Source organism: Austrofundulus limnaeus, unplaced genomic scaffold, assembly GCF_001266775.1.
Source record: "Austrofundulus limnaeus strain Quisiro unplaced genomic scaffold, Austrofundulus_limnaeus-1.0 Scaffold68, whole genome shotgun sequence".
NCBI classification, from domain to species: domain Eukaryota; kingdom Metazoa; phylum Chordata; class Actinopteri; order Cyprinodontiformes; family Rivulidae; genus Austrofundulus; species Austrofundulus limnaeus.
The window spans coordinates 1,975,846-2,003,042 of NW_013952470.1; the positions used below are offsets into that span (position 1 = coordinate 1,975,846).

General features: G+C 39.7%; 1 protein-coding gene across 1 annotated transcript in view; it reads left to right on the forward strand.

The window, feature by feature from the left end:
• The window catches only part of pigg (phosphatidylinositol glycan anchor biosynthesis class G (EMM blood group)), a gene marked incomplete at its 5' end in the record, with an annotated part of 135,656 nt that overhangs the window by 87,113 nt on the left and 21,346 nt on the right, over window positions 1–27,197 (forward strand). The window contains 2 exon segments of the mRNA XM_014010407.1: window positions 23,631–23,940; window positions 26,757–26,920. Coding sequence (XP_013865861.1) covers window positions 23,631–23,940; window positions 26,757–26,920 — 474 coding nt within the window.

Sequence of the window (27,197 nt, forward strand, 5' to 3'; positions counted from 1 at the left end):
AGAGAGGAGCTTGATAACTGAAAGCTCTGCCTCCCATTCTACTTTTAGAAACTCGAGGAACCACAAGTAAACCTGCAGTCTGAGAGTGAAGGGCTCTGTTAGGAAAGTATGGAACAAKAAGATGTTTAATATATGATGGAGCTTGGTTGTTAAGAGCTTTGTATGTTAGGAGTAATATTTTAAATTTTATTCTGAATTTGACAGGGAGCCAGTGGAGAGAAGCTAAAACTGGAGAAATATGATCTCTCCTTCCAACTCTCATTAAAACTCTAGCAGCAGCATTTTGGATTAACTGAAGACTTCTTAAAGAGTTTTTTGGATGCCCGGATAATAAAGAATTACAGTAATCCAGTCTAGATGTGATCAACGCATGAATCAGTTTTTCCGCGTCATTTTTGGACAAAATGTTTCTAATTTTAGTAATATTACACAGGTGGAAGAAGGCGGTCCTGGTAACATTTTTAATGTGGGGTTAAAAGACATATCCTGATCAAAAATAACACCAAGTTTCTTTACATTAGAACTGGAGGCCAGATTAATGCCATCCAGAGGAGGTGAAAGGCTGCAAAGTTGATCCCTAAGATGTTCAGGTCCAAAAACCATAACATCTGTCTTATCTGAGTTTAGAAGCAGAAAGTTAAGAGTCATGCATGTTTTTATGTCATTAAGACATGCCTGTAGTTTAAGTAACTGATTAGATTCATCAGGTTTCATGGATAAATATAACTTAGTATCATTTGCATAACGATGGAAATGTATCCCATGCTGTTTAATAACTTTACCTAAAGGAAGCATATATATAAAGTAAAGAGGATTGGTCCAAGCACTGAACCCTGAGGAACTCCATGACTCATTCAAGACATGACAAGATTCATTATTAACATTAACAAAATTAAATCTATCAAATAAGACTCAAACCATTTTAGGGCTGTTCCTGCAATCCCAATATCAAGTTCAAGTCTACGTAATAAAACACAATACTATTATGCCCAACCCTAATACACACTCCTTCTGAAGCCGAACAGTTGACGTGGGGTTGCGTGATCGTTCGGCGTTTGTTTTCGCACACATCTTTTATAGCACTGAGACACACTACACCATCACTTTGGAACTGTATTTTGTTGTTATACAGACCGCTATAGAAGATCTTCCCTGCCCAGTCTCACTATCTACAATAACGCTTTAACTAAATGAGTTACTACAACATTTAATTTTACTTTGGGATCAATCAAGTAATTTTGAATTGTAATTTGGAATTTGAATTGGTGGTCGTGGTCCCTGCGGGATACACCACTGCATGGGGTTCGTTCCCGCTGGAGTCTAAACTCTGAAAAGGAAAACAAAAACTCTGATCTGCTGTTATTTGTCCACAAATCTGTTCCAGTTAAAGTGACACACTTTTTTGCGGACTCCTCCGTACAAAACATCTTTTTTATCTCTGAGTTAGGGTTGGGCATAATAGTATTGTGTGCGATTAATCGTCAGAAAAACAATTGATTATTTTTTGGCACTTGACGGTTAATACGATTAATCCCGACCAGGCAGAGTCCGCTCGGTGCTCCTCTCCGCTTAAAATATGACGAACACTAAAAAAAAAGGTCTGTAATTTATTTATCTTTATTTACACAATTTAAAAATTGATGTATAACCTGAAGTCTGTAATTTTAACACAGTTTCGAACAGATTTATATAAAGAACAGATCTTTCCCACTAAATTGGTCAGGTGACTAGGACACAAGGACTCCAGGGGATTAATCGTCAAATTAATCGTTATCGGCTAAATACCCCAATTAATTACGATAAATATTTTTTGCAATATTGCCCAAACCTACTCTGAGTTTTTGGTCATTTGACTTTTTTATAAATGTCTGCTTCCAGGTACAACAGTCGCATTCAGCCTTCAAGTTCTTTCAGCGTAAACAAACATACCTATGAACTTCAGACCAATCACACAACGCCTCTCACGCTTCGTGAGAAACAGTTCCGCTGCTCTCCGAACCAAATGACACAATTTTCATCGTGCAACTGCGACAATGAAAGTTTGAAGGAAGTATGTAGAGGCCTTTAGATGGAGGAGGTTGACTTGCTGTAGTGACCCCTGCAGAGCAAACAGAAGAAGAAAATGGAGTATAAGGCTTACTTGTTTTTAAATTGTGCAAAAACACAATTTCACTTCACTCGAGTTGATGCTGCGAATGTTCTTCACAGGTGCAACAAATTGCTCTTAGCATCAGGGCAGTTTGCTGCAGATATTCACTACTGTTATTTCCTTCTCACTCTCATATGGATCTGAAACAAACAAACTTATTGACCCTTTAAAGGTTACGTCTTTTTACGTTTCTATTTCTGTAAACCTTCTGACACCTCCTCGGATCTTTCCTTACCCCTTTGTTTTGTCCAAACAGCCTAATTGCTGTGTTGTATCTTTCAAAATGACAAATGGGGGTTGAGGACAGCCAGCACTACTCACTTTAAAAGGCTCACAGTGCCTAGGATGGATTTTACTGTAAGTGTTGTTTGCCTTTTCTTTTCTCTGGCACAATCTCCTCTTCACATAATCAGAAATAGATCTAAAAATAGAATGTTTGTCATCAAGAAAGACAGGACCCAGTTATGCAGACCAACATAAATAATTCAAAGCCTAAAATATTTAATAATCACCAAAACACTAAACAAAACCAAAAGCTGTCATGCCAGTAAAATGAAGAGAAATAACAAAACTCTAGGAGGCATTAATGAAAATCAGATAGGGCACAAAGCAAAATGCAGGACTGCAGATGGACTAAGAGAATGAACATAATGTAAGAAGGCTGGGGTATGAGGTATGCGGAGAATAGTGAGACAAGGAACAAGTGTGAGTGGTAGAAAGAGGACTTAGTAGCAGAAACTGGGGGAAAATGAGCTGGTGGCACAGGGAAAAAGAAAGTTTAAACTGAAAACAAGAAGTCAAAAAGCAATTGAAAACACAAAAAAGCAACATGAATAAAGAAATAAAAACAGCACAGTAACACAAAATGAGCAAATAACTGAATGAACACAGGGTGCTGAAACAGATGATAAAGTCAGCTGGAGACAATTATCTAATTTGATTTTTTTGTAATTAAAAGGATACCAAAACTTTACTTTTGAAGTTTAGGGTGTATTCACACCAGGAAAGTCCTTATGCCCACTTGTTTGGTCCAGACCAAATAGTTGACTTTATATTTTTTTTCCTTTGGTGCTTTTAGCAAGTGGACTATAATTTATCAATAAAGCTACACAGGTGACAATCATTGCTCCCATTGGACAGAAATGACGGGGGCAGGACAAAGCACAGACCCAGAAATAAAGATGGTGCTGTTAATACAACTTACTATTAAGAATATCAAGAGCAGCTCATTCAGTGGCAGTTTTGCGATGATATACGTATAATTTTGGGACAGAATTATGAAATGCATGCCGCAACCTGAAGGTGACTTGGTGAACCCCGTTCTCTGACCCACAGCTGCTCCATTGTTTGTAGCACAGTGTTAGCATTAGCAACACTGGAGGGCTAATGTTGCTTAGCTATAGTGGCCTGTGAAGTCCAAACAGGAGCATATTTTCTGTAGTTGGTTCAGATCAAGGCAGGTCTGGATTCACACCAGAAGCAAACCACACCACAGTTCATTTGGAAGCGGACCGAGACCACCTAAAAAATGGGTCTCGGTCCGCACCAGGGTTCGCATGAGTGTGTTCACACCTGCATAAAACGTCTAGACCAAAAGGGAAATGAACTCTGGTCTGTTTAAACCGGACCAGGTGAGATCCTAAGTAAAAAAAAAGATATATAAAAATATTACAAGCTGATGAAACTAGTCTTGACAAAAAGAATGAGATCCCTAGAAATAACTGAAGTAATATAACCATTGAGAAGTTATATGTCGTAACAATCACAGGTGTCATCAATCTTATATTCAGTCTCCTTGCCTATAGCCTATATGTCACGGACATCCGGTCCAGCACTGGATGCCACTCCCAACACTTCCGGTTCACAGTCAACACAGTGTTAGCGAAAGATTTTTTCACCCAACGACTCTTAATGGTCTTCACAGTACAGAATTAGCATATTACATGTACCAACATAAACACAGGAGACATACAGGTCCAGCCAAGTGAAAAAAAATCACTCCAAAGTGGATTAAAGCCATAAAAACAAAGGAAAGACGTTCGTGTTTATGGTTCCAGAATTTAGTCTTTTTCGTTATTCCTTGGCTGCTTGTTCTGTGAATTTTTCACGTAGAGCTGTGACACTTATATTGTTGGAAAGAGAGTCTGGGCTTTAAATCGATGGGATACTTGTATGGTTTGGATCGTTTTCCCCGACGTTAGTGAACTGAAAGCGTAATGATTATCAAGCGGAGGTTCTGCTGCTCTCGTTGCTCGGCTTTAGTCTACGCTGTAATATACACTCTAACAAGTTTTTGCTTTTGCAGGAAACTCACGACAAAGTTGCCTAAAAACATTTCAAACTCTGTATAACACAAACGCACGCACACACACACACACACACACACACACACACACACACACACACACACATACCTACCTTTGTACTGGCTGCTGTGTTAGCTTCCTGCTAGCTGTCATGTGGAGGTCCAGGTCCTAAAAACAAACCAACTAAGGGGTACCAAGGCTACTCCAACAATCGTGGATGGCCTCAAAACAGGCCACCACGCGAAGGATCTAACCCTCCTTCACCACGTACAGAAGGTGCTTAACAGGGCAAAAAGTCAACAAAGGTTGACAACACAAAAGATTACAAATATTTTAGTGCAGAGTTTGAAAAAATGCGTTGCACGTTTGAAGATTTCAAAGAGAAAGACAACGATGATGACGATAAAAAACCTCATGTAAAATGTATCGACTTGGTAAGGACTGACTCCATGTGTAAAACAGACACTGAAATCACATCCTTAAACAAAGGGGGGAAGACCCAAACATGACCAACACTGTTTTGACGGTCCAAACAGACCGAGAGAACACACAGACTGTACAGCATAACAAGAAAATGCATAGGCAGCCTGAGGTCGCACATTTTCTTTGTAACCTAAACACAAAAGGGTGTGCAAATAAGTTTTATCTGACACTGAGGAGAACGCAGTCACGGTGGAGGCCCTCCTAGACTCCGGGTCGGACATAACAAGTTTGTCCAGCAAACTGTTTGAGGAGCAGCGTGCAGCTGCTAAACATGCTAACAAAAATCTCATCCAAAAGCAATGTTCCGTGGAGATAAAAGCTTTTGCAGAGAACAACTCCATTATATCCACTGTATCTTTGATACAGATACAGCTCAGCTGGATGACATTTATACACCCACTGTATGTGTCACCGCTGGACTCTATCCCATTCCTAGCTGGCCAAGACCTCTTATACAGAGTCAGCGCACAGGCAGATTGGGTGGATAGAACACTCTGGACTAGATCCAGAGAACCAGCACCATTAACCCTCCCACCTGAGTGGGACACAGAGTGCCTAGCAGTGGACACTGCAGAGGGCACTACTGACCCCTCACCTGAGAACAGAGACCAGGTGAGTGAGACCTCAAGTGCATCTGAGTCAGCAGTAGCTCAACCGCTGAACCCGACTCTGACACACAATGACACCTTCCTCTGTGAGCTGACACAGTCAGCAAACCCAGAACACTACCTACCACAGGTAGTGAAAGGCCTACAGATCCAAGGATCCCACACAGATGATGCTGTCCTATCCCTCTGGACAGATAAATCTGCTATCAGCCAGGTCTTCTATGAAACCTTAGCTAAAAAACACTTAGGCCTACAACTGGTGAAAAAATATTTTCGCTTCCCAACAGACCCTAACAGYAAACAGGTTCTGACTGCAACAGGAGTCATTAAACTGAAACTGATCTGGAACCTATGAGAACTGGTCCATCCGATCCTCATGGTCCCAATCCTTCCACATTTGGTCTACATAGGTTCTGACATTTTGGTGAGACTAGGTGCCCAAGTGGACACTATCAATAAGGTACTGTGGTCCCTRAAAACAACCCCAAAAGAACTTTCTGTGCTAGACACAGTTAACCTAAAGGCAGGACAGACCATCCCTGAGGTCTGCCAAGTCGCTAACAACCAACTTACCACAGTCCCTCCTCAAGCAACAAACATTTTGGTGCAAATCCACATCCTAGCTGGTCAAGCTATTGACCACAAACAGGCTTTCTTTCAACCATCTCCTAGATTCTTCAACCTAGGACTCTCCCTCGAGGCCACAACACAGGTGAGCCTCGACTCCAGGACKACTTCTCTCGCTGTGTGCAACACAAACACAGAAGAGATAGTGATCCCTAAAAACGCACCTCTAGGATGGTTAATCAGCACCGATTTTCATGAYTTTGAACTGAGCGTTCCAGTTCTGGGAGAAATTCCTGAGAATTTAATCCCAGATCACCACACTGAGCCGGTCTTGTTCACAAAACCAACACAGGCCATAGCTATCTTCTCAGCCACCGATTTCGACCGTGACATGGTCAGAAGGATCGATCTCGACCAGGAAGATAGCTCAGAGCCTCAAACCTACAGCGTCCTACCTGTCAGCAGGCCGGACGACATGGAAGGGGATCCGCTGGAGCTCCTTACAGAACAAGACCCCTCCTCAATTCCTTCACAGATTGAACAGGTGGTCRSCCAAGCCGACGCCCTAACAACTGATGAAGAAAGAGACAAACTTCGCAAAGTTCTCCTAAAGTATGAGAAGTCATTCTCAACTGACTCATTGGACTGCGGACTGACCTCACTCCACACAGTACGCATCCCAACCCCACCAAATTCTCCACCAACGTATGTCAGACAATACAAAATCCCTTTGGCAGCGCATCAACCTGTCCAAGAAATCTTTGATAACCTTTTGGAAAAAGGTATTATCAGACCGTGCAACAGCACTTACTCTACGCCTTTATGGCCAGTTTTGAAACCAAATGGGAAGTGGAGACTCACAATAGACTACAGAAAGCTDAACAAACAAGTTCCCTTGTCCAGGTGGCCAATGACCCAGCTCCADCAGGAACTGCCCAAGGTCACCAATGGTAAGTACTTCTCAACACTCGACGTGGCTTCTGGTTTCTGGACCATACCTGTACACGCCAAGGACCAACACAAATTAGCTTTCACTTTTGCTAGCCRTCAATACACCTTCACCAGGTGTCCCTTTGGCTATGCTAACTCACCTGCAGAGTTCAACATTTTTCTGAACAAAGCGTGTCCAGACGCTTATGAACGTGGGACTCTGATTTATGTCGATGACATTCTCTTGAGACAACCAACTCTGGAGGAACATCTGACTGAAATAGACCACGTTCTAAATCAGTTGACAACTGCTGGTGCCAAAATCTCACTGTCAAAATGCCAATGGTGCAAAACTAAAGTGGACCCAAGGCCTAGACAACCTCAAAACTCCCTCCAATCTCAAAGAACTACAGAGTTTTCTGGGCGTGTGTAACTACTCACGCCAATTTATAGAAAACTACGCAGATCTGGCAAAACCACTGACTGAACTGCTAAAAGAGGACGTTCCATTTGTCTGGACTGACAGACAGCAGCAGGCAATGGACGCCCTCAAAGACAACCTAAAATCCACCCCGTCTGGCCTACCCAGACTACAACAAAGACTTCCATTTGGAAGTGGGCTTCTCAGGTCACTGTCCAAGTGCAGGTTTGTACCAAATCCACGACAAAGACAAACGTGTGGTGGCCTACGCCAGTAAAACAATGGCAGGCCCTGAGCTAAAATACTCAAACTGTGAGAAGGCCCTACTGACCACTGTGTGGGCAGTAAAACACTTCTCTAACTACATAGGCGGACAAAAAAATCATTGTGGAAGCACATCATCAGCCAGTGACTTTCCTAAACAGCCTACGCATCAGAGATGGTGTAGTGACAAACTCACGTGTGGTCACGTGGCTCATGGCACTACAAAGTTTTGACATAGAAATCCGCTATGGACAAAACAGAAAATCCGATCTGGGAACCGACTTGGCAATCTGCCAAAGCTGTACACAAGATGTACCAGCAACACAGATGCCAGTCGACAAAAAACTCCAAGTAAGTGAGGATCCAAATCATCACTACTTTGATGCTAACATCTGTAAAGACATGACTACAGTGTACGTGGATGGATGCTCATTCCACCACAACAAAGTCTGCAAAGCTGGTGTTGGGGTGATCCTACTCAAAGACCAACAACAAGAAACTTTTAGTTTCAAACTGGGCTCTCAGTACGCTGAGATCGCTGGTATCCTAGTAAACCTCCAGATCGCAGTTGAACGCTCGATCCAGACGCTAGTCATCTGCACTGACTCAAACTATGCTCGCCTAAGCTTCTCTTGTCAACTTGCTCAGTGGAAACAAAACGGTTTCCTCACCAGCAACAAGAAGGCAGTCAAGCAAATAGAGCTTTTCATGGCATGTGATCACTTGGTGGCCTCACATGACCTACAGATTTACTGGAAGAAAGTTCCAGGACACTCACGAGTCCCAGGCGATGACAAGCACTACAATGACTTTGCAGACTCACTAGCCAAGAGTGGAGCCATAGACGGCACCCTATGGTCCTTTGACCCCTCCTGGCTAATCAAAGCTCAAACAACTCGGCCCTACTGTCGAGGTATCAGCTATACAGGTATGACCCCCAGCTACTGTCACACCAACATTAACTGATTATCTAGACAGAGTTGACACTTGAGGTATTTGGAGTATGGGCACACAGACAGAGGCAATAATGGTTTCATTTTGATGGTCAATATACACGTAAAATGCTAAAGGAGTATATTTAGAAGCATTACAAATAATATATTTTGAACATGCATTCCTGCAGTGTTTTTTTATTTTTATTTTTTTACATTAAAGCAGGCCTGTTTACTGTCAGCCATGTCTCAGCTTGTGTAACCAAAGTTCGGTCCTCTTCTGGATCTGTATTTATGATTGCATTTGTCACCAAACATGAAAACACCAACCAGCATGTACTCATAATGTTTGTGTTGGTTTGTGTATGTGGTCCACACCTGCATAAAACATGACCCATTTTATCCAGGACTGTTGTGCAGCTTCCCAATTTAAAAATATTCATGCATACATATCCCGCTTAAAAATGGAAATGTATTCAAAGTTGTCTCAAAACACCTGTGAACTCTCACCAGGCAAACACACACACACACACACACACACACACACACACACACACACACACACACACACACAGATTTATTTTTTAATACCCACAAGGTAAACCACTTTTCAGCTGTTTCAAAGTCAAATCTTTTAGACATCTCTAATAAAAATTTTAAACAAATAATCACTTTCTTCTACTTCAGAGCACTGTTTGATGTATTTACTGCTTTCTCTGTACTCTATCTTTTACAACCATGCTGCAGTTTCAATAAAGAGGTCATTGTTTTTGTAAAACTGACATGAGACTAAAGAAAAACAGACATCAACACATGCTGCCAGCAGTGCAGGTATTGACTGAGTGTCTAGCAGGTAATTAGGTGTTTCTCTGCAGCCATTGTTTTAAAGTCTTGTACTTGGTCCCAGTTGTCACTTTGACACGCCCACCTTTATCCTGCAGAAAGACAGACTTGCACAAAGAGCTGCATCATTCCTTCCTGTAGCAGTAAATATCTTGTCTTTGCTGATTTACTCTAAGTGTCAGGCTGACACAGGTGATTGATGAAGGGTGTTATGTCCAACATGTTAAGGCGATTGGACTTAGCCTTACCTTTTCTTTTGCATCTGCTGGAGCCCTGGTGCTTGTTTCCAAGGTAACATGAACTCAGGCAGCCTTGCCACTTTGACAAGCTTCTAGTTTCTTTTCACTCAGTATTAACATTTTTAAAATACAGCAGATACGATGAGATTGATTAGCCTGTCTATTCCTTATCAAGTGTTCTTTAAGATTCTCTTTCCTGTCCTATAAAGGCCCTAAAAAGTTACATTCAAAATTTACTTTTTTTTATATAATTTTTTTTACAATAACAATAAATATTCATGAACAAGTTTAGAACAGCGGCATGGTGGCTCAGTTGGTAGAGCTGATTCCTCTCGGCAAGAAGGTTGCCGGATAAAATCCTGTTTTAGGTACTTTTCTGGTTAGAGTTTGCATGTTCTGTCCATGCATGTGTGGGTTTTCTCAGGGTACTCTGCTTTCCTCCCAAAGACCAAAAGCAGGACTGTGTAATTGTTTAAATTGTCCCTAGGTGTGAGCGAGAGAGTGAATGGTTGTTTGTTTGTGTGGTCCTGTGATGGACTTGAGACCTGTCCAGGGTGTAACCCGCCCCTCGCACTGTGACTGCTGGGTATGAGCACCAGTGACCCTGAAAGGAAGAAGCGGGTATAGATAATGGATGGATGGATAGATGGAAGTTTAGAGCAATCAAAGTGAAAGAAATCAGTAAACCACTTGATCGGCCTGTTATGAAAAAAATATTACATTTTTACAGCTGAGTTTAGGCTGCTTCAAACCAAAGGTTTATGCTCACTATTCCTTAGAGATAGTACAGTATATCACTGCACACTAAATGTAGACACAACTTCAAGTGATACTGCAAGATCTAAAAAAAATCTGTTAGCACTCAAATTATGTGTTGTGAAACTCTTTCAGCTACTATTACACAATATTTTAGCTCAATAACTACAAAACTAAGTTCTATGCATTTTTGTTTTCTAAGTTCACTTGGCAGCTGTGGTTACTTTCTGATGAATTCTTAAAATCTGACCAGTGATCCTTGAGATATTTTGCTAACTGGCAGAAAGATTTGACTCTCATAGTTACTACCAAAACTTTCAAGACAAATCTCATGTGACTTGTTATTGCTCAAAAAATGTAGGGATGACCTCCAGCTGCTCCTACAGCAAATTTTAATCCATTATTTATCGAATTGACTAAAACAGCTATATCTGCATTTACTAAGGTCAGTTGGCTGTTACAACTAACTTAGTAAATGGTAAATGGACTGTATTTATATATCACTTTTCTATCCATCCGGGACACTCAAAGCTCTTCACACTACAATCTGTGCCCTCATTTATCCATTAGGTCTCTACAAAGCTAAGCTGAGACTAATCAGTTCCAATCACATACATAAACTGATGGGAAACACATCAGAGGCATTAGGGGTGAAGTGTCTTGCCCAAGGACACAACAACTGAGACAGCTGGACGGGGGATCGAACCGACGACCTTCCGGTTCCAGGACGACTCCCCTAACCACTCTGCCACAGCCTTAGTGCCTTCAGGGTGTCCGCAAAGTTGTAAAAGGTGTTAAAAAGTAATAAATGTCATCTATCGAGGCATTAATTTTTGAACAACTATACCCAATCATACTTTTTTTTTTTTTTAAATCCTAGTCTGTCTCTTAAAAATTTCGTGCAGCATTCAACATTTTAGGTTGTCCAAGACAAACTATTTTGGTTTCAGACAACTAGATCCCACCTGGATTAAAGTTTCTTTTCCAATCCAGTGATGATACAGTGATAAAACAGATTATTTTTTCAGCCAGTAAAGGAAACCACAGTCAAAGTTTTACCCAATCAGACAACAGTAGGGTTGTGCAGTTTTGAGACAGACTGTCTGGACTTGACTCCAAAGGTAAATTGGATATAGATGTACAGTTAGGTATATATATATGCAGACACTGACACAAAGTTTTTACTTTTTTAACTGTTTACTGAAACATATTCAAGTTATAGTTATATAATGGACATGGATGGAAAATTCAAAATTTCAGCTTTCACTTGATGGTATCTCCATTAAAATTGGATGAAGGCTTTAGGAGTTCAGCTCCTTATGTGTCAGCCCCGCTTTTAAAGAAGTCAAAAGTAATTGGGCAATTGTCTCAAAGGCTATGTCGTGGACAGATGTGGTCTATTCCTTTATGTCATTCTCAATTAAGCAGATAAAAGACCTGGGGCCTCATGTACAAAGACTTGCGTGGATTTCTTACTGAAACCTGACGTACGGTCAAATCCAGAAAACTGCGTACGCACAAAAAAATCCAGATGTATCAAACTGTGTGTACTCCTGAATCCACGCACATTTCTTTTGTACATCACAGTTAATGTGGAACTTAGCGCAGGTAAGACACCTCCCCTGACACGCCTTCATTTACATATGTTAAACAGATGCAAATTACTTCCTGCATGTGTGAAGGACAAGTTTGAGTGATCCCTGCATGATCAGAAATGATTTCTAAAGTCATAAAAATAATGAATTTAATATAAAGTGAGTGTGAAAAAAATCCTAAGTAAAATAGGAATAAAATATGTTTGTCACGCAAAGGACGAGTGATTGTGTGTCGGTGTGTGTGTGCGCACTGCTGTGTAGCGCAACTGATCCATCCGTTCTGAGTCTGAAAATATTAACTTTGCGCATGAGTTTATTACCATAATTACTGTAAACACAGAGGAACTTAAATGTTTGGTAGAACATAGATCTTAGTTTATTTTATAGCTGATATGAAGAAACAAGTCTCTGCGCCTCATTGGAGAGTTTTCATGACATGACGTGATGTTGGAGAGTCTCCACAAAGTCTCTCAGTCTGTTTGTCTGTCCAGCTTTTGCTCTCCTACTTAAAGCATTTTCACAAGTTGTAAAGTGTACTTCCATGTATCATTTTGGAGAAATCTACAACAACGTAAACGCCAAGTATGAAACACCTCCACTGCCAGCGAGGGCGAGTGCGCTCCAAAGCGTGACTATAACTCAGCCTTTAGAATCATATGGATGAGACCATTCCACCAGTCATCATCATGGATCAGAAAATTATGTTTATAAATAAATAAATGCTCTGCTATTACACTATTTATTATATCCTCCAGTAAGGCCGAATCCGTTCCTGTTAAAAGTATTTTTGGCACAACTTTGCACGTCCTTTAACTAACTGCGTCCATGTGGATGTAATAATTGTTAATCATGTGTGTCTKVTGKGAACAATAATCATTTTCACATCATGAACAGTTTCTCAGAATCACCTCTAAGTGTCTCCAATGGAACCAGAACCACAGAAACGTGTGACACTAGCCCTGATGTTGGCCTGGGGCTGCACACATTTCCACCTTCATTTCAGTTTTGATACATTCAGAGTTTTGCGTGGAAAATGGCGTACGCAAGGTTTTTGTGCGTACGCACTGTTGATACATGAGGCCCCAGGACACCCACAAGACAACAGAGGTGGATGATCACAAAATAATTTCCATGATATGGAGGAACCCCTTCACAACAGCCAACCAAGTGAACAACACTTTCCAGGAGGCAGTTGTATCAATAGCCAAAACTAGCATAAAGAGAAGACTGCATGAAAGTAAATACAAAGGGTTCACTGCATGCTGCAAGCCACTCATGAGCCTCAAGAATAATAAAAAAAAAAATGACTGGGCTTTGCTAAGAAACATAACGTCAGCACAGTTCTGGAAGAACATTCTTTGTACAGATTAAACCAAGATCAACCTCTACCAGAATGATGGAAAGAAAATGCATGGTGAAGCTCATGATCCAAAGTATACCACATTTGCTGTAAAACATGGCAGATGCAGTGTGATGACTTGGGCATGCATAGCTGCCAGTGGCACTGGGTCACTAGTGTTTACTGATAATGTGACAGGACAGAAGCAGCCAGGTAAATTCTGAGGTATTCAGAGACATTTTGTGTGCTCAGATCCAGTTAAAGATCAGCTGGCATTTCACAAAACAGATGGACAGTGACCCAAAACATATAGCCAAAGCAACCCTGGAGTTTATTAAAGCAAAGATGTGGAATATATTTGAATGACCATGTCACCGGAGCTCAACCCAGTTGACCTTTTGCAAAAGCTCCGCCCCATTGCTGCAATGCCTGTCAAGCTTTCTGTAGCCGATGGAGTGTTGGTGCATGTCATGACTGGGATAGCTTGTATACCAGTGTGTGTTAGTGCCTTGTCTTGGAGCAATACCAGTGCAATATCCTCCAGATTGAGGCAAAAGTGTTTACGAAATGCAGTGGAGGAATAAATTCAAAATATTACAATACATAACGAAGAGGACACAACAATTCTCGAGGCTAAAGCATACCAGCCTCAGAAACCCCATGACCTCTATCTCAAATGCAACCAGCACACTCTTGTGGACCAGTCCTGCTCTTGTGCTGCAGGGTAAGTTCTCTTTTTTTGTGTTAGTATAGTACTGTATTAGTCAAATATGATTGATACCATTAGGTTAGCTAGCTAAGCGAAGCTGTCATCAGAGACTAGCTTTGTTACTCTGTTCATGGATGTAGCTAAGGTTATGTTAAAACACTCATGCAGACACCTGAACTTTCAAGGAGTTCATGTGTCAGACTTTTCTTTACAAGTGTGTCAGTTTGTGCTTTCAGGCTTTCTATTTCAGTTTCTTTTCATGTCAATTTCATTTTGTTGTTTTCCTCTTTTAATTTTTTTTCTCCTTCTCAGTGATTTGCTACTCTTTAGTACTCCACTCCTCTTCAGTGCTCTGGTCTTCCTCAGGCCCTCTTTCTAGCTGACATTGAGGGAGTGGAGGTTTCGACATTCTGTAATGGAAAAAAAAGTTGCATGTTTAATGTTATTCATTTATCTTTCTCACCTTTTACAGCTTCCACTTATTAGCCAAATTGACCCTGGAGCAGCTCTTGACAGCCAACCAGATGATTTGCCCAACTTTTCTCTGCCACAACAACCCACCAGCTTTTACACTGTTCTTATTGAAAGTGCCATGCAGCGTTACACAGAACTGGGCATTTCGTTGACTAATTCTATTGCTCTGGAAAGGGAAAACAGAGAACAGAGCACAAACATTTATGGTTCAATGCAAGATCTGCCCAAATCACATCAACATATTTAAAAAAAATATTCTCTAGAAGAGCCAACCATGACAAACTTGCTGCAAGCTTAAAGAGTGCAGCATCAGTACAAACAAAGGCAATGAAGAGAGTCCATAGCAGCCATACATTACACCATGCTCACAGGTTATCAAGTGTATCCATGTGGTTTTGTTATACATTCCAATGCCCCACATCTTGGTACATCACCTGGCCATAAGGTGATAGCATGCAGGGAGTGAAAGCCCAAGTTATAGGCTTTTAGAAATTAAATGCCCTTCTGCAAACAGCTTCACAGAGTGCCCCTGCCTTTACAAGCAGGCACATGATAACTGTAAATTAAGAGTGTCATGCCTATCATTACCAAATGATGTGGCAGCTTGGGCTCATAGGTCTGTGTTAGTGTTATTTCTTTGTTAAATGTGAAGAGGACCACATAGAAAGAATACAATTTGATGATGCAAAATGGGAACAAACGAAGAGCAAGCTTGATGTATTTTTTGACTACTATGAGATAAGTCTGTCATTTTTCAAATCAGTACTTTTGGATTTTGTTCCATTGCATCTGACATTGTCATATGTTTGCTTAAAGGGTAACTTACCCCAAAATTAACTTTTTTTAGCTGGTAAACTATCTAGAATGTGTGTAAAATGTTATATAGTACTGTTTCTGTGCTAATTTTGACGGTTTTGTTTGTATTTGTTCAAATCTGCAATATTTGGTCTAAAAACATGTTTTTGCTGCATACTATGGGTTGAGCAGTGGTACTGCAGTCTAATTTCCATATTGGTTAACGGCTCTCCACAATGATGTGTCTTCTCTATGGTTTCGTCACAGCTGCCGTGTTCTGGAATAAAAGCCTCTCTCTAAGACACGCCCCTGCAGCAGTCAGAGGGTGGAACAGTTAGCATAGCATGATCGATGGTTACGCATTGTAACCTAAGCTTCTATGAGTGTAAATGTAGCCCTCTAAGGCTGTCGCCTGATAGTATGCCCCGTGTGCGCGTGCGCACTGAAAAATCAATAGTCTACGCCCACGTACTGTGGGGCCCCGCTTTGGTCCATATAAAAGACCGCTCGGACCGACACTCTGCTCCCATAGCTTTTACTTCAGCTACGTGAGCCGGTGAGGCCCCGATACTTAGAGGGCTATCGAGACTCAACAGAGTACCGATAGCATGCTAAGCATACCAGCCCCCGGCATCGCTACTCTGCTGCGCTCCCTGTGCAGGGGATAGCCAGCCTTCAACCTTTCTCCTCGGATGGAAAGGCTGGATCTATGCTCAGAACATGTCGGAGATGAGTGACTGCACGAACGGGAACTCCTCCGAGTCTGCATAACATGCGCATGTATGTCCAGCTCCTAGCTTAGCATAATGTCCCGACACCAGAGATGACCGTCGGTTGGAAAAATTAGCTAGTCCCGGTCCGCTTCTTCGAGAAAGGTGACTGGAGAAAATGGTCAGGCCGGGGTTAACCGAACCCCAAATAGCCCAGGACGACAGTACGCGGATCATAGCTAGATGGTGCTGGACATGAGTTCCCTAACGATTAATAGCAAAAGATAATACTTACATATACGTGTGAGCCACTAGCCAAACCTGACCAGGGGTATCGTCTTCTGTGGTAACTTTTCAGTAGCTGAAGAAAAAAGGGGAGCAGAGTGTCGGTCCGAGCAGTCTTTTATACGGACCGAGGCAGGGCCCCACAGTACGTGGGCGTAGACTATTGATTTTTCAGTGCGCGCATGGGGGATACCCTCAGGCGACAGCCTTAGAGGGCAGAGCTTACAGGAAATAGAACATCTGTTACAGCTTCGTATTAACGTTAGCGGCTAACATCACTTGAACACACACACACACAGACACACAATGCCTCAGCAACATAAGGCTTCATTTATCACTGAAACTTTGAACCAGCAGCTCGATCTGATAAGACTTAAGCTCCGCTGAGCTCCACAGCCTGACTCTCCTTCAGCCTTGGGTGAAGAGAGGAGGAGGAGGGACTTGCCTGCACTGCGCTGCTCTCTGTGTTGAACCAGTAGGTTCACAATGGACATCTGCCTCTTATCAGTCATAAAACAAACTGAGTTAACTTAGTTATTGATCCTCTTTATGGTCCAATGTTGTTTTAAACAAATTAAAAAGTTTCTTTGTCACGTAGTTTTGATCGGGACTAAAACACACCCACAGACACACGCACACATAGACACAGCCTCACAGCCCAGTGAGCTATTATTATTAGACCTACTATTATTATAATATAATATAGATCATTGCCACAGTGTTCAGGAATGAATGAAAGGCGGACAAATGAAGCTCAGCTCGCTGCACTTTCAGCAGAAACACGTAAACAAGAATGTGTGTTTAGAACACCGGCAAACAGTGGGAGGCGGAAAAAGTCAGCCCAGCGAGGCAGTGATTAACAGCTGAATGTCTGTGATCAGTTCATCACTGTGAAAATTTAGCAAGCAGCTCCTGTCGAACCGGACCCGAACTTCAGTCAAACAAGATCCAAACTTTTTTATTCCTGATCTAAACTAGTCTAATTTAGTGATCTTGTGAGCAGATCAGCTGCAGCAAAGGTTTTTTTTCCTGTCAGGTTGTGTCGAGATAAAATGAGAAAAAATATCTAGAAAATCACATTGTTTTTTTTTTATTTATTTGCAAATTATGGTGGAAAATAGGTATTTGATCAACAACAAACAAGCAAGATTTCTGTCTCTCACAGATCTGTAACTTGTTCTTTAAGAGGCTCCTCTGTCCTCCTCACATTACCTGTAGTAATGGCACCTGTTTTGAACAGGTGCCATTACTACAGGTAATGAGGTCACAGTCATTCAATCACTATAAAAGACACCTGTTCACAGCCTCAAACAGTCACACTCCAAACTCCACTATGGTGAAGACCAAAGAGCTGTGTAAGGTCACCAGAAACAAAATTGTAACCCTGCACCCGGTTGGGAAGACTGAATCTGCAATAGGCAAACGTCTGTGTTGCCCAGTGACGGCCCCAAAACATCACTGTTCTAGAGGAGATCTGCATGGAGGAACGAACCAACATACCAGCAACAGTGTGTGCCAACCTTAAAGAAGACTTAAAGAAAATGTTTGACCTCTGTCATTGACCAGATACGTATTTTCCACTATAATTTGCAGATAAATTCATAAAATAATCAGACAATGTGATTTTCTAGACATGTTTTCTCATTTTGTCTCTCATAGTTGAGGTCTAACTGTGATGTTATTTACAGGTCTCATCTTTTTAAGTGGGAGAACTTGAACAATTAGTGGTTGAATAAAAACTTTTCCCACTGTATGCAACCACTATGCTGTATCTAGTTGTGTAATGCAAAAAGTGTAATGTCTTATGGATATAAAGTTGACTTTTTTTTTCTCTCTGCTCACTACTTTTCATGTAAATCTTGTCAGCACACCTCTTCACTGTCTGCGTAAAAAATCTAATTAAATTGAGGATTTTTTCCATTTTTCTTGTGTATATAAAATTTATTCATTCCTAGCCTTTTTAAAGACATTTTTAATAAATAAATATCATTCTGGATAGGTCATATTACTCTCCTCTTTTTTTGTTAGAAAAGGTTTGCATAAAACAGACTAATTAGTAAAACATGTCTACTTCTTACTCGACTCCTCCAGGGTCACCAGTTATCTTATAATATGTTTAGCAAATTTGGCTGTATTCAACTGCAAAAGAAATAATTTTATTTGATCTGTCAAAAATATATCTCCCGTGAGAGTCCAGAGGCAAATCATTGTCTTCCTAATTGTTGCATTCATCTCCACACATTTGCACAGAATACAATTTAGTCTAATTTTCTCCAGCCTGTAAGTGCTTAGAGATTCAATGGCTTTCTTAACCTCATTACCTCCTAATACTTCTCCTTTCCCCTTCGTCTATAATGAAATAGGATAAAGTCATTTGTCATTGTCACATCTCTTTTCCACTTGTTTTCTGTTATGCTTGTTTTATTGTAACCCCTAACAATTTTATGACAAACGCTGATACATATAGGATAAATGAAGAGAAGCTATGGGGGCGCATCATATATAATTTTTTTTTTGCAACTGAAGTCCCCACAGGTTGGCGTGTTGTCTAGGTGAAACACCCAAAAGAAATAATAAACACAAGCATATAACCCAATTACTAAAGACATTTTTATTAGAAGTCAACAGTTAATGCTGAGCTAACTTGCCCTTCATTCCCATTGATTTTGTTGCAGTTTTATAAAATCTCTGAGTTGGCTTGCAGAAAGATGATGCACAACACTTAATCATAAAGCTGTGCTTGGTATTATTTTTGGTTAAATCTTAAGTAAGTAACCCTAATTTGTATCTTCTACTGCCAACTGTCACTCAATGAGCATAAGACACACACAACTGACTACATTTACATGTTAGAAAAACTGTCTATCCATAGAGATTGGTGAGGATTCCCAATTGTCCAGACACTTTTTTTATTTATTTCATTTAAACAACAAAAACAAACATTAAAAATAAACAAAAAGCACAATATCATTAAATGGAAAGGAGCAGAGAGAAGAGAATAATCTTATATCTGCCCCCAATTAAAACAATATCCACACACACGATATTCATCAACAAAAAAATAAAAATAAATAAGAAACTATTATTTTTTCATCCAATGAACAGCCGAGAGAGAAAAAACTAAAACAAAAAAACAAGAACAAATGTAAATTGTTCAAACATAGACTGCCCATCCCAACTTTTCAAAAACAAAGTTTTGACCCTTCTTCTAAATGATTGAATAGTACCAGTAGTTTTGCGGTCCTTTGCTAAATTGTTCCACAGTTTGATACCCTGAAGTGCATCTCTCTTTCAAGCTTCTTCTAATTTTTGGTAAAACAAACACCTCAAATCCTTTCAAATTATAAACACTTATCCTCTTAGTAAAATAAAATTGTATTGCAAAAGGTAAAGCATTGTTATGAGCTTTATACATCATCAACAGAATTTTATAATTAACCAGATCATAAAACTTCTATAATCTCAACTGACTAAACAAAACATTAGATGGATGACAACAATGTTTTCCTGTCCAGACCATATCTGTTCAATTTATCAAGAAGAATGCTGTGCTCAATAGTGTCAAAAACTTTCTTTAGGTCTACGTTAACAGTAACAGTATTTTTTTTTTTTGATCCACAGCATTGGTTATATTTTCTATCAAATCCATAAGAGCCATAGTTGTTGAAAAACAAGCTCTAAAGCCATGCTGGCTATTACTCAAAATATTGTGCTCATCAACAAATTGGTCCAATCTCTTTACAAACAGTTTCTCCAAAATTTTAGAAAACTGAGGTAATAATGATATAGGTCTATAATTAGAAAACAAAAATTATCACCACTCTTGTAGAGAGGAATTACCTTAGCAAACTTCATACCGTCGGGAAATATCCCAGTCAAAAATTATAAATTATATACTGTATGTAAGTAAAAGGCTCAATAACATAACATAACATAACATAACAGACAGCTGAAGGTAGAACCAGCCGGTACGAATTTTATAACCACATAAAACACTGCTGTGTACCAGCACACCCACCTTTGTGTCCGAACCACATCCACCCTCAGACACAGTCAAACGCCCACTACGAGTGGCCCCTCCCAATTTGAATAAATAAAAAAGAGGGAGAAAGGTGAACGGAATTGGCCAACATGTTAAAAAGGAAAGAAAAGGTGATGGATAGAGTAGAGAAACTAAGTGGGGGAAAAGGAAAAAGTTATTGCAAGATGCAACCAAATGTTCAAAATGAACAGATATTTCTGTGATGGAGGGGTCGAGGTAGGACTATAATCAGCCAGGCCAGTGATAACACTGTAGGAGTGAGCTTAAGGTGAATTAAGCTTTTCCCATGTCTCTCATACACAAGGTTCTGAGGAAACTTTTACCAAGGTATTTCTCATTACTTGTTAATATCTTGACTGTGCGAAGTGAAAAGTGGCACAATAAGTGAACGTTCAGACGAGTTCAAGTTGATTCATAAAAGACTATGCAATCATTTATTTACACAAATTGAACAGATCATAAGTTACACTTGATTGTGGTTATTCCTATAACAAGCATCAGAGTTAAATGAGATAAAACCCGCGTCTGAATTTCAATTCACATCAACTCAGATTACTTACAAAGAACAGTAAAAGGTCACTTCTGATGTTAACAACCAAACAATTTTACTGGCACTTTTAGCTTAAGTTTGGCAAATTAAGAACAAGGAAAGGAGGAACGTAAGATTATGTTACTACGACTTTTACTTTTATCAAAGTGTGGGTCAACTGGAACTGCACGTCTTTTCTAAGCTCAGGTTCCACATGGCACGTCACTCCGAACACATCAGCTTTTACCTGGTGATGACTTCTTAAGGCACCCTCTGGGTAGGGGCTGGCTCACCTCCGATCAGTCAGGGAACTGATGTCGGCTCGCTTACCGGTCATTGGTGAACAGGTGTTTTTCTAGGTAACTTTCGTCTGTTTCAGTCCAAGCCAGAAAAATTCAAGCCATATCAGGTTCCTATTTCCAAAATAAAGTCTCCCCTCAGGAGTTAAAAACGCACTCAGAGGCTCAGCTTCGGGGTGAGACCACCGGCAGGCATGCCGGGTCCCTGGCTGTGAAGTCTTCCCTAGTTAGCTCATGGGATCCGACTTAAAGCCAAACTGAGGTTTCTCCTGAGAGAATCCCAGCTGTCTTCCTAGGTTGGAATCAGGCAGAAGAGTGTGTCGCTCAAAGCCGTCTGGGTAAGTAAAAGAAACGGACAAACTTTGGTTCCGCCCTCAAGCTTAGAGAGATGAGTCGGAGAAAGAAAGATAAAGATTTGCCAAACTGCGCCAGCCCAAGGTTAAAATTCTGTTGTTGTTCAACAACATGATATGATTACCTCTTTTCAGCTTTCTTCTGATAGACTCTAAGAGAAATCACTGCAAAACCTTTATGATGATTAAATGTAACATTTCTGTTTTATAATCAGTTCTGAACCTTCTGTTAGTCCAGATAAATGAAAGATTTTCTCAGGAAAAATCCACAATTATATTACTGTATTCACAGTAAAATAAAAGAGTGATTTACATAAAAACACAATGAAAACATTGTAATCAGATTCTCTGTGATTTTTTTTATACCATTATAAATCTTTAAGGCATGATAAAAGAAAATAAGTGGTTCCATTTTCCTGTGACAGGCATTATCATGATTTAACAAATGCATAAACATTCTTGGTTAAACAACAAATGAATCACGAACAGAAGAGATTGTTCTGTCCATTATCTGATTAAGAGAACTGAGGAGTTCTCTTCCACGGTTGGAATGACCTGTCATGGCCTAAACAGAGTTCAGTTTGTGACAGAGTTCCTGTCCTCTCGTCAGGCCTGTCCGAGGCCTGCTTTGAGGCAGTAAATCTTGTTTCTTCACTTGAGGTGACCCCTACCACACAAACTGGGACACAGACCCAGCACATGGATACAACGGGTGAGCAGCACCGACTACATGGTCCTGTTACCCCACACTTGGTTTATATGTGGTTGTGTGTGACACACAGAACATTAGCCTTAATCTCTCTCTCTCTCTCTCTCTCTCTCTCTCTCGTTGTTGTATTAACAGTGAGTGCGCAGGAGGAAGCTTGTACGAGGGAAGAGAGTGTGTGTGTGCGAGCAGATCTCTATTTCCACTCCCAGTAATTATGGCAGGATAATACCACATATAATCGTGTACTTTGTTAGTTTATCATTGATGATGTATGACAAGTATGACCTCACCTAACCTGATTTCATTTCATTTGTTGCATAAACATGTCTAAATGTCTATATGTAAAATTGCAATCTAAAACATTTGTTTCAACTTTTACCACCATCACCTGCTTTTTAACTGCTTCTTTTTTTTAAGAAACTTTTCTCCCGTACATGTCTTTAAATGCCAAAGAAAACATTAGAAGGTGACTGTTCAGGTGGTTTCTTTTGTTGTTTTTATTTGTAAAATATTCTTAGAGCACATTAACACAATTTTCTGACTCATTCAGAAACAGACATTGTGATGGGTGAGAGAAGGTCTCCATCAATGCGCTCCGTCTTCCAGTCTCCTATCTTTAATTATTAATGTTACACTGACACACCGCATGCTGAGTGAAGCAAGTGTTATGAGTCACAGAAATATGAGCAATCCTGTTTAACAAGAGAGGAGGATATGAAATTAATTGAATTTTTGAACTCTAAAAACCTGATATAACAAAAGATCGGGTGCAAATCACATTACACTGAAACTCACTGAAACACATCACTGGTTTGGATGCTGCCCCCAATTTTATTTCCCCTTTTTTGTTATTAATTTTGAAATTAGGTTACTGAATGAAACTTGCCAGGGTCATATTTTTGATTTGCTGAATGTTACCCTCACCATCTGTTTGATTATTATTCTATTCAGACTTCTTCACAAAGAGGGTTTTTAAGGATATTAAGCTCTGCCGCATTTTATTTATCTGGGTTGTTTGGATTCTGATTAGTATTTTGATGATGCATTTCTTCTTTATCATTCAGTAAATAGAGCCTGGATTAAATTCCTGTCATTGTGTCTCAAAGCCCACAGCTACATATATGAAACTGCGAAACACATGGCTAGATAGAGAAAACCTGTCAGGGTTCACATCCCAGAGTTACTTACTTCAATTACCTGAATATTGAGCAAACCTCTTGTTGGGACAAATCAATACTGCCTTTTTGTTTCTGCAGCTGCAAAAATTAAACTTCCATTACCTTTCTGTTTCAGGGGAACAGTGGAGGCTCGCTTTGTTTACATCTTCGTTTTGGGCATCCTCTTCTCGGGCACCAAGGACCTGCTGCGATCCCAGATCCTTACAGCAGATGCCAAACTAAAGAGCCGAGGATTATGGGAGATATACAGCGGATTGGTTTTGTTGGTTGCACTCTTGTTTCGTGCTCACAACCTGCCAGTACTCTGCTGCTGCATTTTGATCCAGACTCTAATGGCTCAATTTATCTGGAAGAAGCTCCAATACGATGCAGCCCAGACCACCATCATGCACTACTGGTTTGGTCAAGCCTTCTTTTACTTCCAGGTAAGAAACAAAACCAGGGTGTATCATCCTGACCCTGTGTGTGGGACTAAGTGACATCTAGTGGAGGAACTGGTAGTTGTAACCAACTAATAATAGAAACACAAGTTCCAACTTTACTTTTACTCTTTGTCAGTGGTGAGCAGCGCTAATCCAAAAATTAGCTCCGCAATTTCTAAAGCGCTTATGTAAATATTTAGGTACGCAACCTCAAAAGTGCTTATGCCATAGAAAATCTATCGGAAGCTAAGATTTTCAATTTGACATTTAATAGCTGGCAATAATTCATGTACAATATATGCACAACACTGAGAACTAGCGGTATATGAACCATTTTACAGCTTATTCCTACAACTGCCGATTGCTGGGGATGTGAGTTCCTGAAACAGACCTTTAGCTCCTGGTGTAAAAATCAAAAAGTTGTTGAGGATTGCTAGTTCGGCTGATTCTTTGTCTTTTTCTTTTGTTTGTTGTAGATTTTTCATTAAAGAAGCATCAGTAAAGTAATTTTAAAACTGTTTATTGGAAAACTGAAGCAATGCATTCTGGGTACCTGACGGATTTGATTTGTGACGGGAAACGAAAGCACGGATTACAGGAAACTATCTTCCCTTCAAAATAAGAGCTTGGATTTTAAAGTTTTCCATGTAGTTGCTCCAGTTGACCACTAGATGTCAGTCTTCATCAGCGTAACATCTTTAAATCATTTCTGCGTCTCTAACCCCGTCGCTTCGACCAATTACGTCAAGTGTTGAGCTCCAGCGTTTAAACGCCTTTTTTTTTTAAAAAAGGAGCTCTGATTGTAAAGTAAAATAGATCAATAAATAAAAAATTTTTCTATGTATTACAAACGTTAACTGTTTTAGCTGGGACAGGGAGTTCTAAACACTGCCTTCCAGCTACGTAAGCAGACACAAAGCATTGTGGGAAATGTCTGTAAAATGAGAACCGTGACCGAAAGCAACAGTCAACAAGGATGTACACCTTTCCAATAAGTGTGTTTATCTGGGAGGGGTGCTGTTGGATAGATCACGTGTGTTGTGATTCAGTGACAGCCATACCTTCCGTTGTTCAAGATAATGATGACTGGTAGATAATCAGTTATTAGCGATACTGCCTTTTAATTTTAGAAAGCGCAAATCCGCTTATGAATTATTAAAATTAGTAAGACCGCTAAAGCGTAAATGAAATATTTAGGTCCGCAATTAGCAGATTTGCACTTTAGAGGGCTGGTGCCCACCACTGCTCTTTGTCAATTTGGGTTCATTTAAAATATATAAATTTATGGTTTGATCAATTCTGCCATTAATCTAGATACAAATACAGTAATTAAATTTTCTATCAGCAGAACAATACATCTAATATAAATTTAATATTAGATGAACGATATGTTTAAGTGATGCTGTTTTGTCAAACTTGTCGCTATTTTTCACAAACAGCTGTGTCTAAATAGCTTGAAGAAGGCTTACTGAAACTCTGCTAAATTGTAGAAGCATGTTTTGCTTGAGAACATAAATTCTAATTTTACAGGATTTGCCCCACTTGAAGGCTATCAAATCATTTTCATGCAGTTGGATTAGTGGTGAACAAATAAATTACAGTAGAGATCTAGTAAGTATTGTGCAGGTTTTGTTACAGATTATGCATAAATAAATCAGCTATATTAGTTTAATAGTTATCCATGCATAAATAATCATCTGTGTTCAGATTATGAGCACAGATCTGGTTTTGTCAAACACAGTCCTTCACACTCAGAATTTTATATACTCTGACCACAAGGATAAATGTAATTTTAAATTTGAGGCTCAAACAATTTCTTTCAATCACATTTTATATTAACTACACATTATTGTCTTATTAGAACATTAATAAATGGTTAGTTAACCTTAAAATGTAATTAGGAATGATTCATATTTAATAACCTATAAATGGATACATTTATTAATGCTTTACATAAAGGCTAATTACTTCCAAAACCAACAAACTCATTTTTATTCATGCTTAATAACTCATGAACTAACCATTCTATCTAATGTGTAAGTAAATCATATAACACCATGTGTTAGACATGTATTAAGGGTTAGAGAACATTTGAATTGACTGTAATAATCCTGCTGTGCATTAATAAATAAGGCAGCTACTAATAGTTAAGTCTTTTTGTGAACCCTTCTAATGTGAAGACAATGCTGTGTTTTTATTTATAGCTTATTATGGATGAATAATCCTTAATTAATGATGTTATCAATGTTGCAATTTCCCCTGGGGATCAATAAAGTGCTCTGATTCTGATTAACTAACATTTATTAATGATAAGTTAAGTTATACAGTGCCATTCTTTTTACTATGTGCAGTGATTACACAACAATATAACATTTCTTCCAGGGAAGCTAGTCTATATGTTGCACAATAAAACTTGTATGTATATTTTCCATTTAAGTTGTAAAAGTTATTTTTCAGTAACTTTATTAAAACCCTATCGTAGATGCTTGAACTGGAGTTTTTATGTTAAATTATGCAAAAATAGCCTGTTTTTATCAGATAAAGCTGTGTTTACTGACGCACATTCATAACATGGCCTCAGTGGCTCAAACTGCAAACAAGGTGGTGGAGCTGCTCTGCTCAGAGATTAAAAGCACAAACATCTGGGCTGCTGGGAAGTCAGCAGCAGCTCAGAGGAATCATGAAAAAGCAAAGGACCTGTTCTTTAGATCGTTGAGCTTCTAAAGTCCCACATCTTTGTACTTAGGTATTGTTTATACAGGTTTTATTTTCTCTGAACCTTAGTCAAATATAGAAATGATTTTTGTGTGTGTGTGCAGGGAAACTCAAACAGCATAGCCACTGTCGACATTTCAGTTGGCTTTGTTGGACTAGAAAGCTACATTGAAGCCCCGGCTGTCTTTTTAACAGCTGTCAGCACCTACGCAGGTCCTCTGCTGTGGGCGTGTCACCTGGTCTGCTACCTGAGCTCAGAAAATGAAAGGTAAGTGACCTTTAGCTTGAATGGGACCATAAACTCTAAATTTTATATATATTTATTAGGCATGCAACGAAACAGAAAATTCACAATTCGGTTCGGTTCGATACTTTAGTCTCACGGTTCGATATTTTTTCAATACAAAAAAGAGAAATGTCCATGCCCCTTTTAACTTGTAATTTATTTAAATTAATTATGAACATTTGTTTAACCTCAAAAGTACAGTTTTTAAATGAAATGTTGCTGAAACAACAGGTTTCTCAGTGGATACAGAACCTAAAGC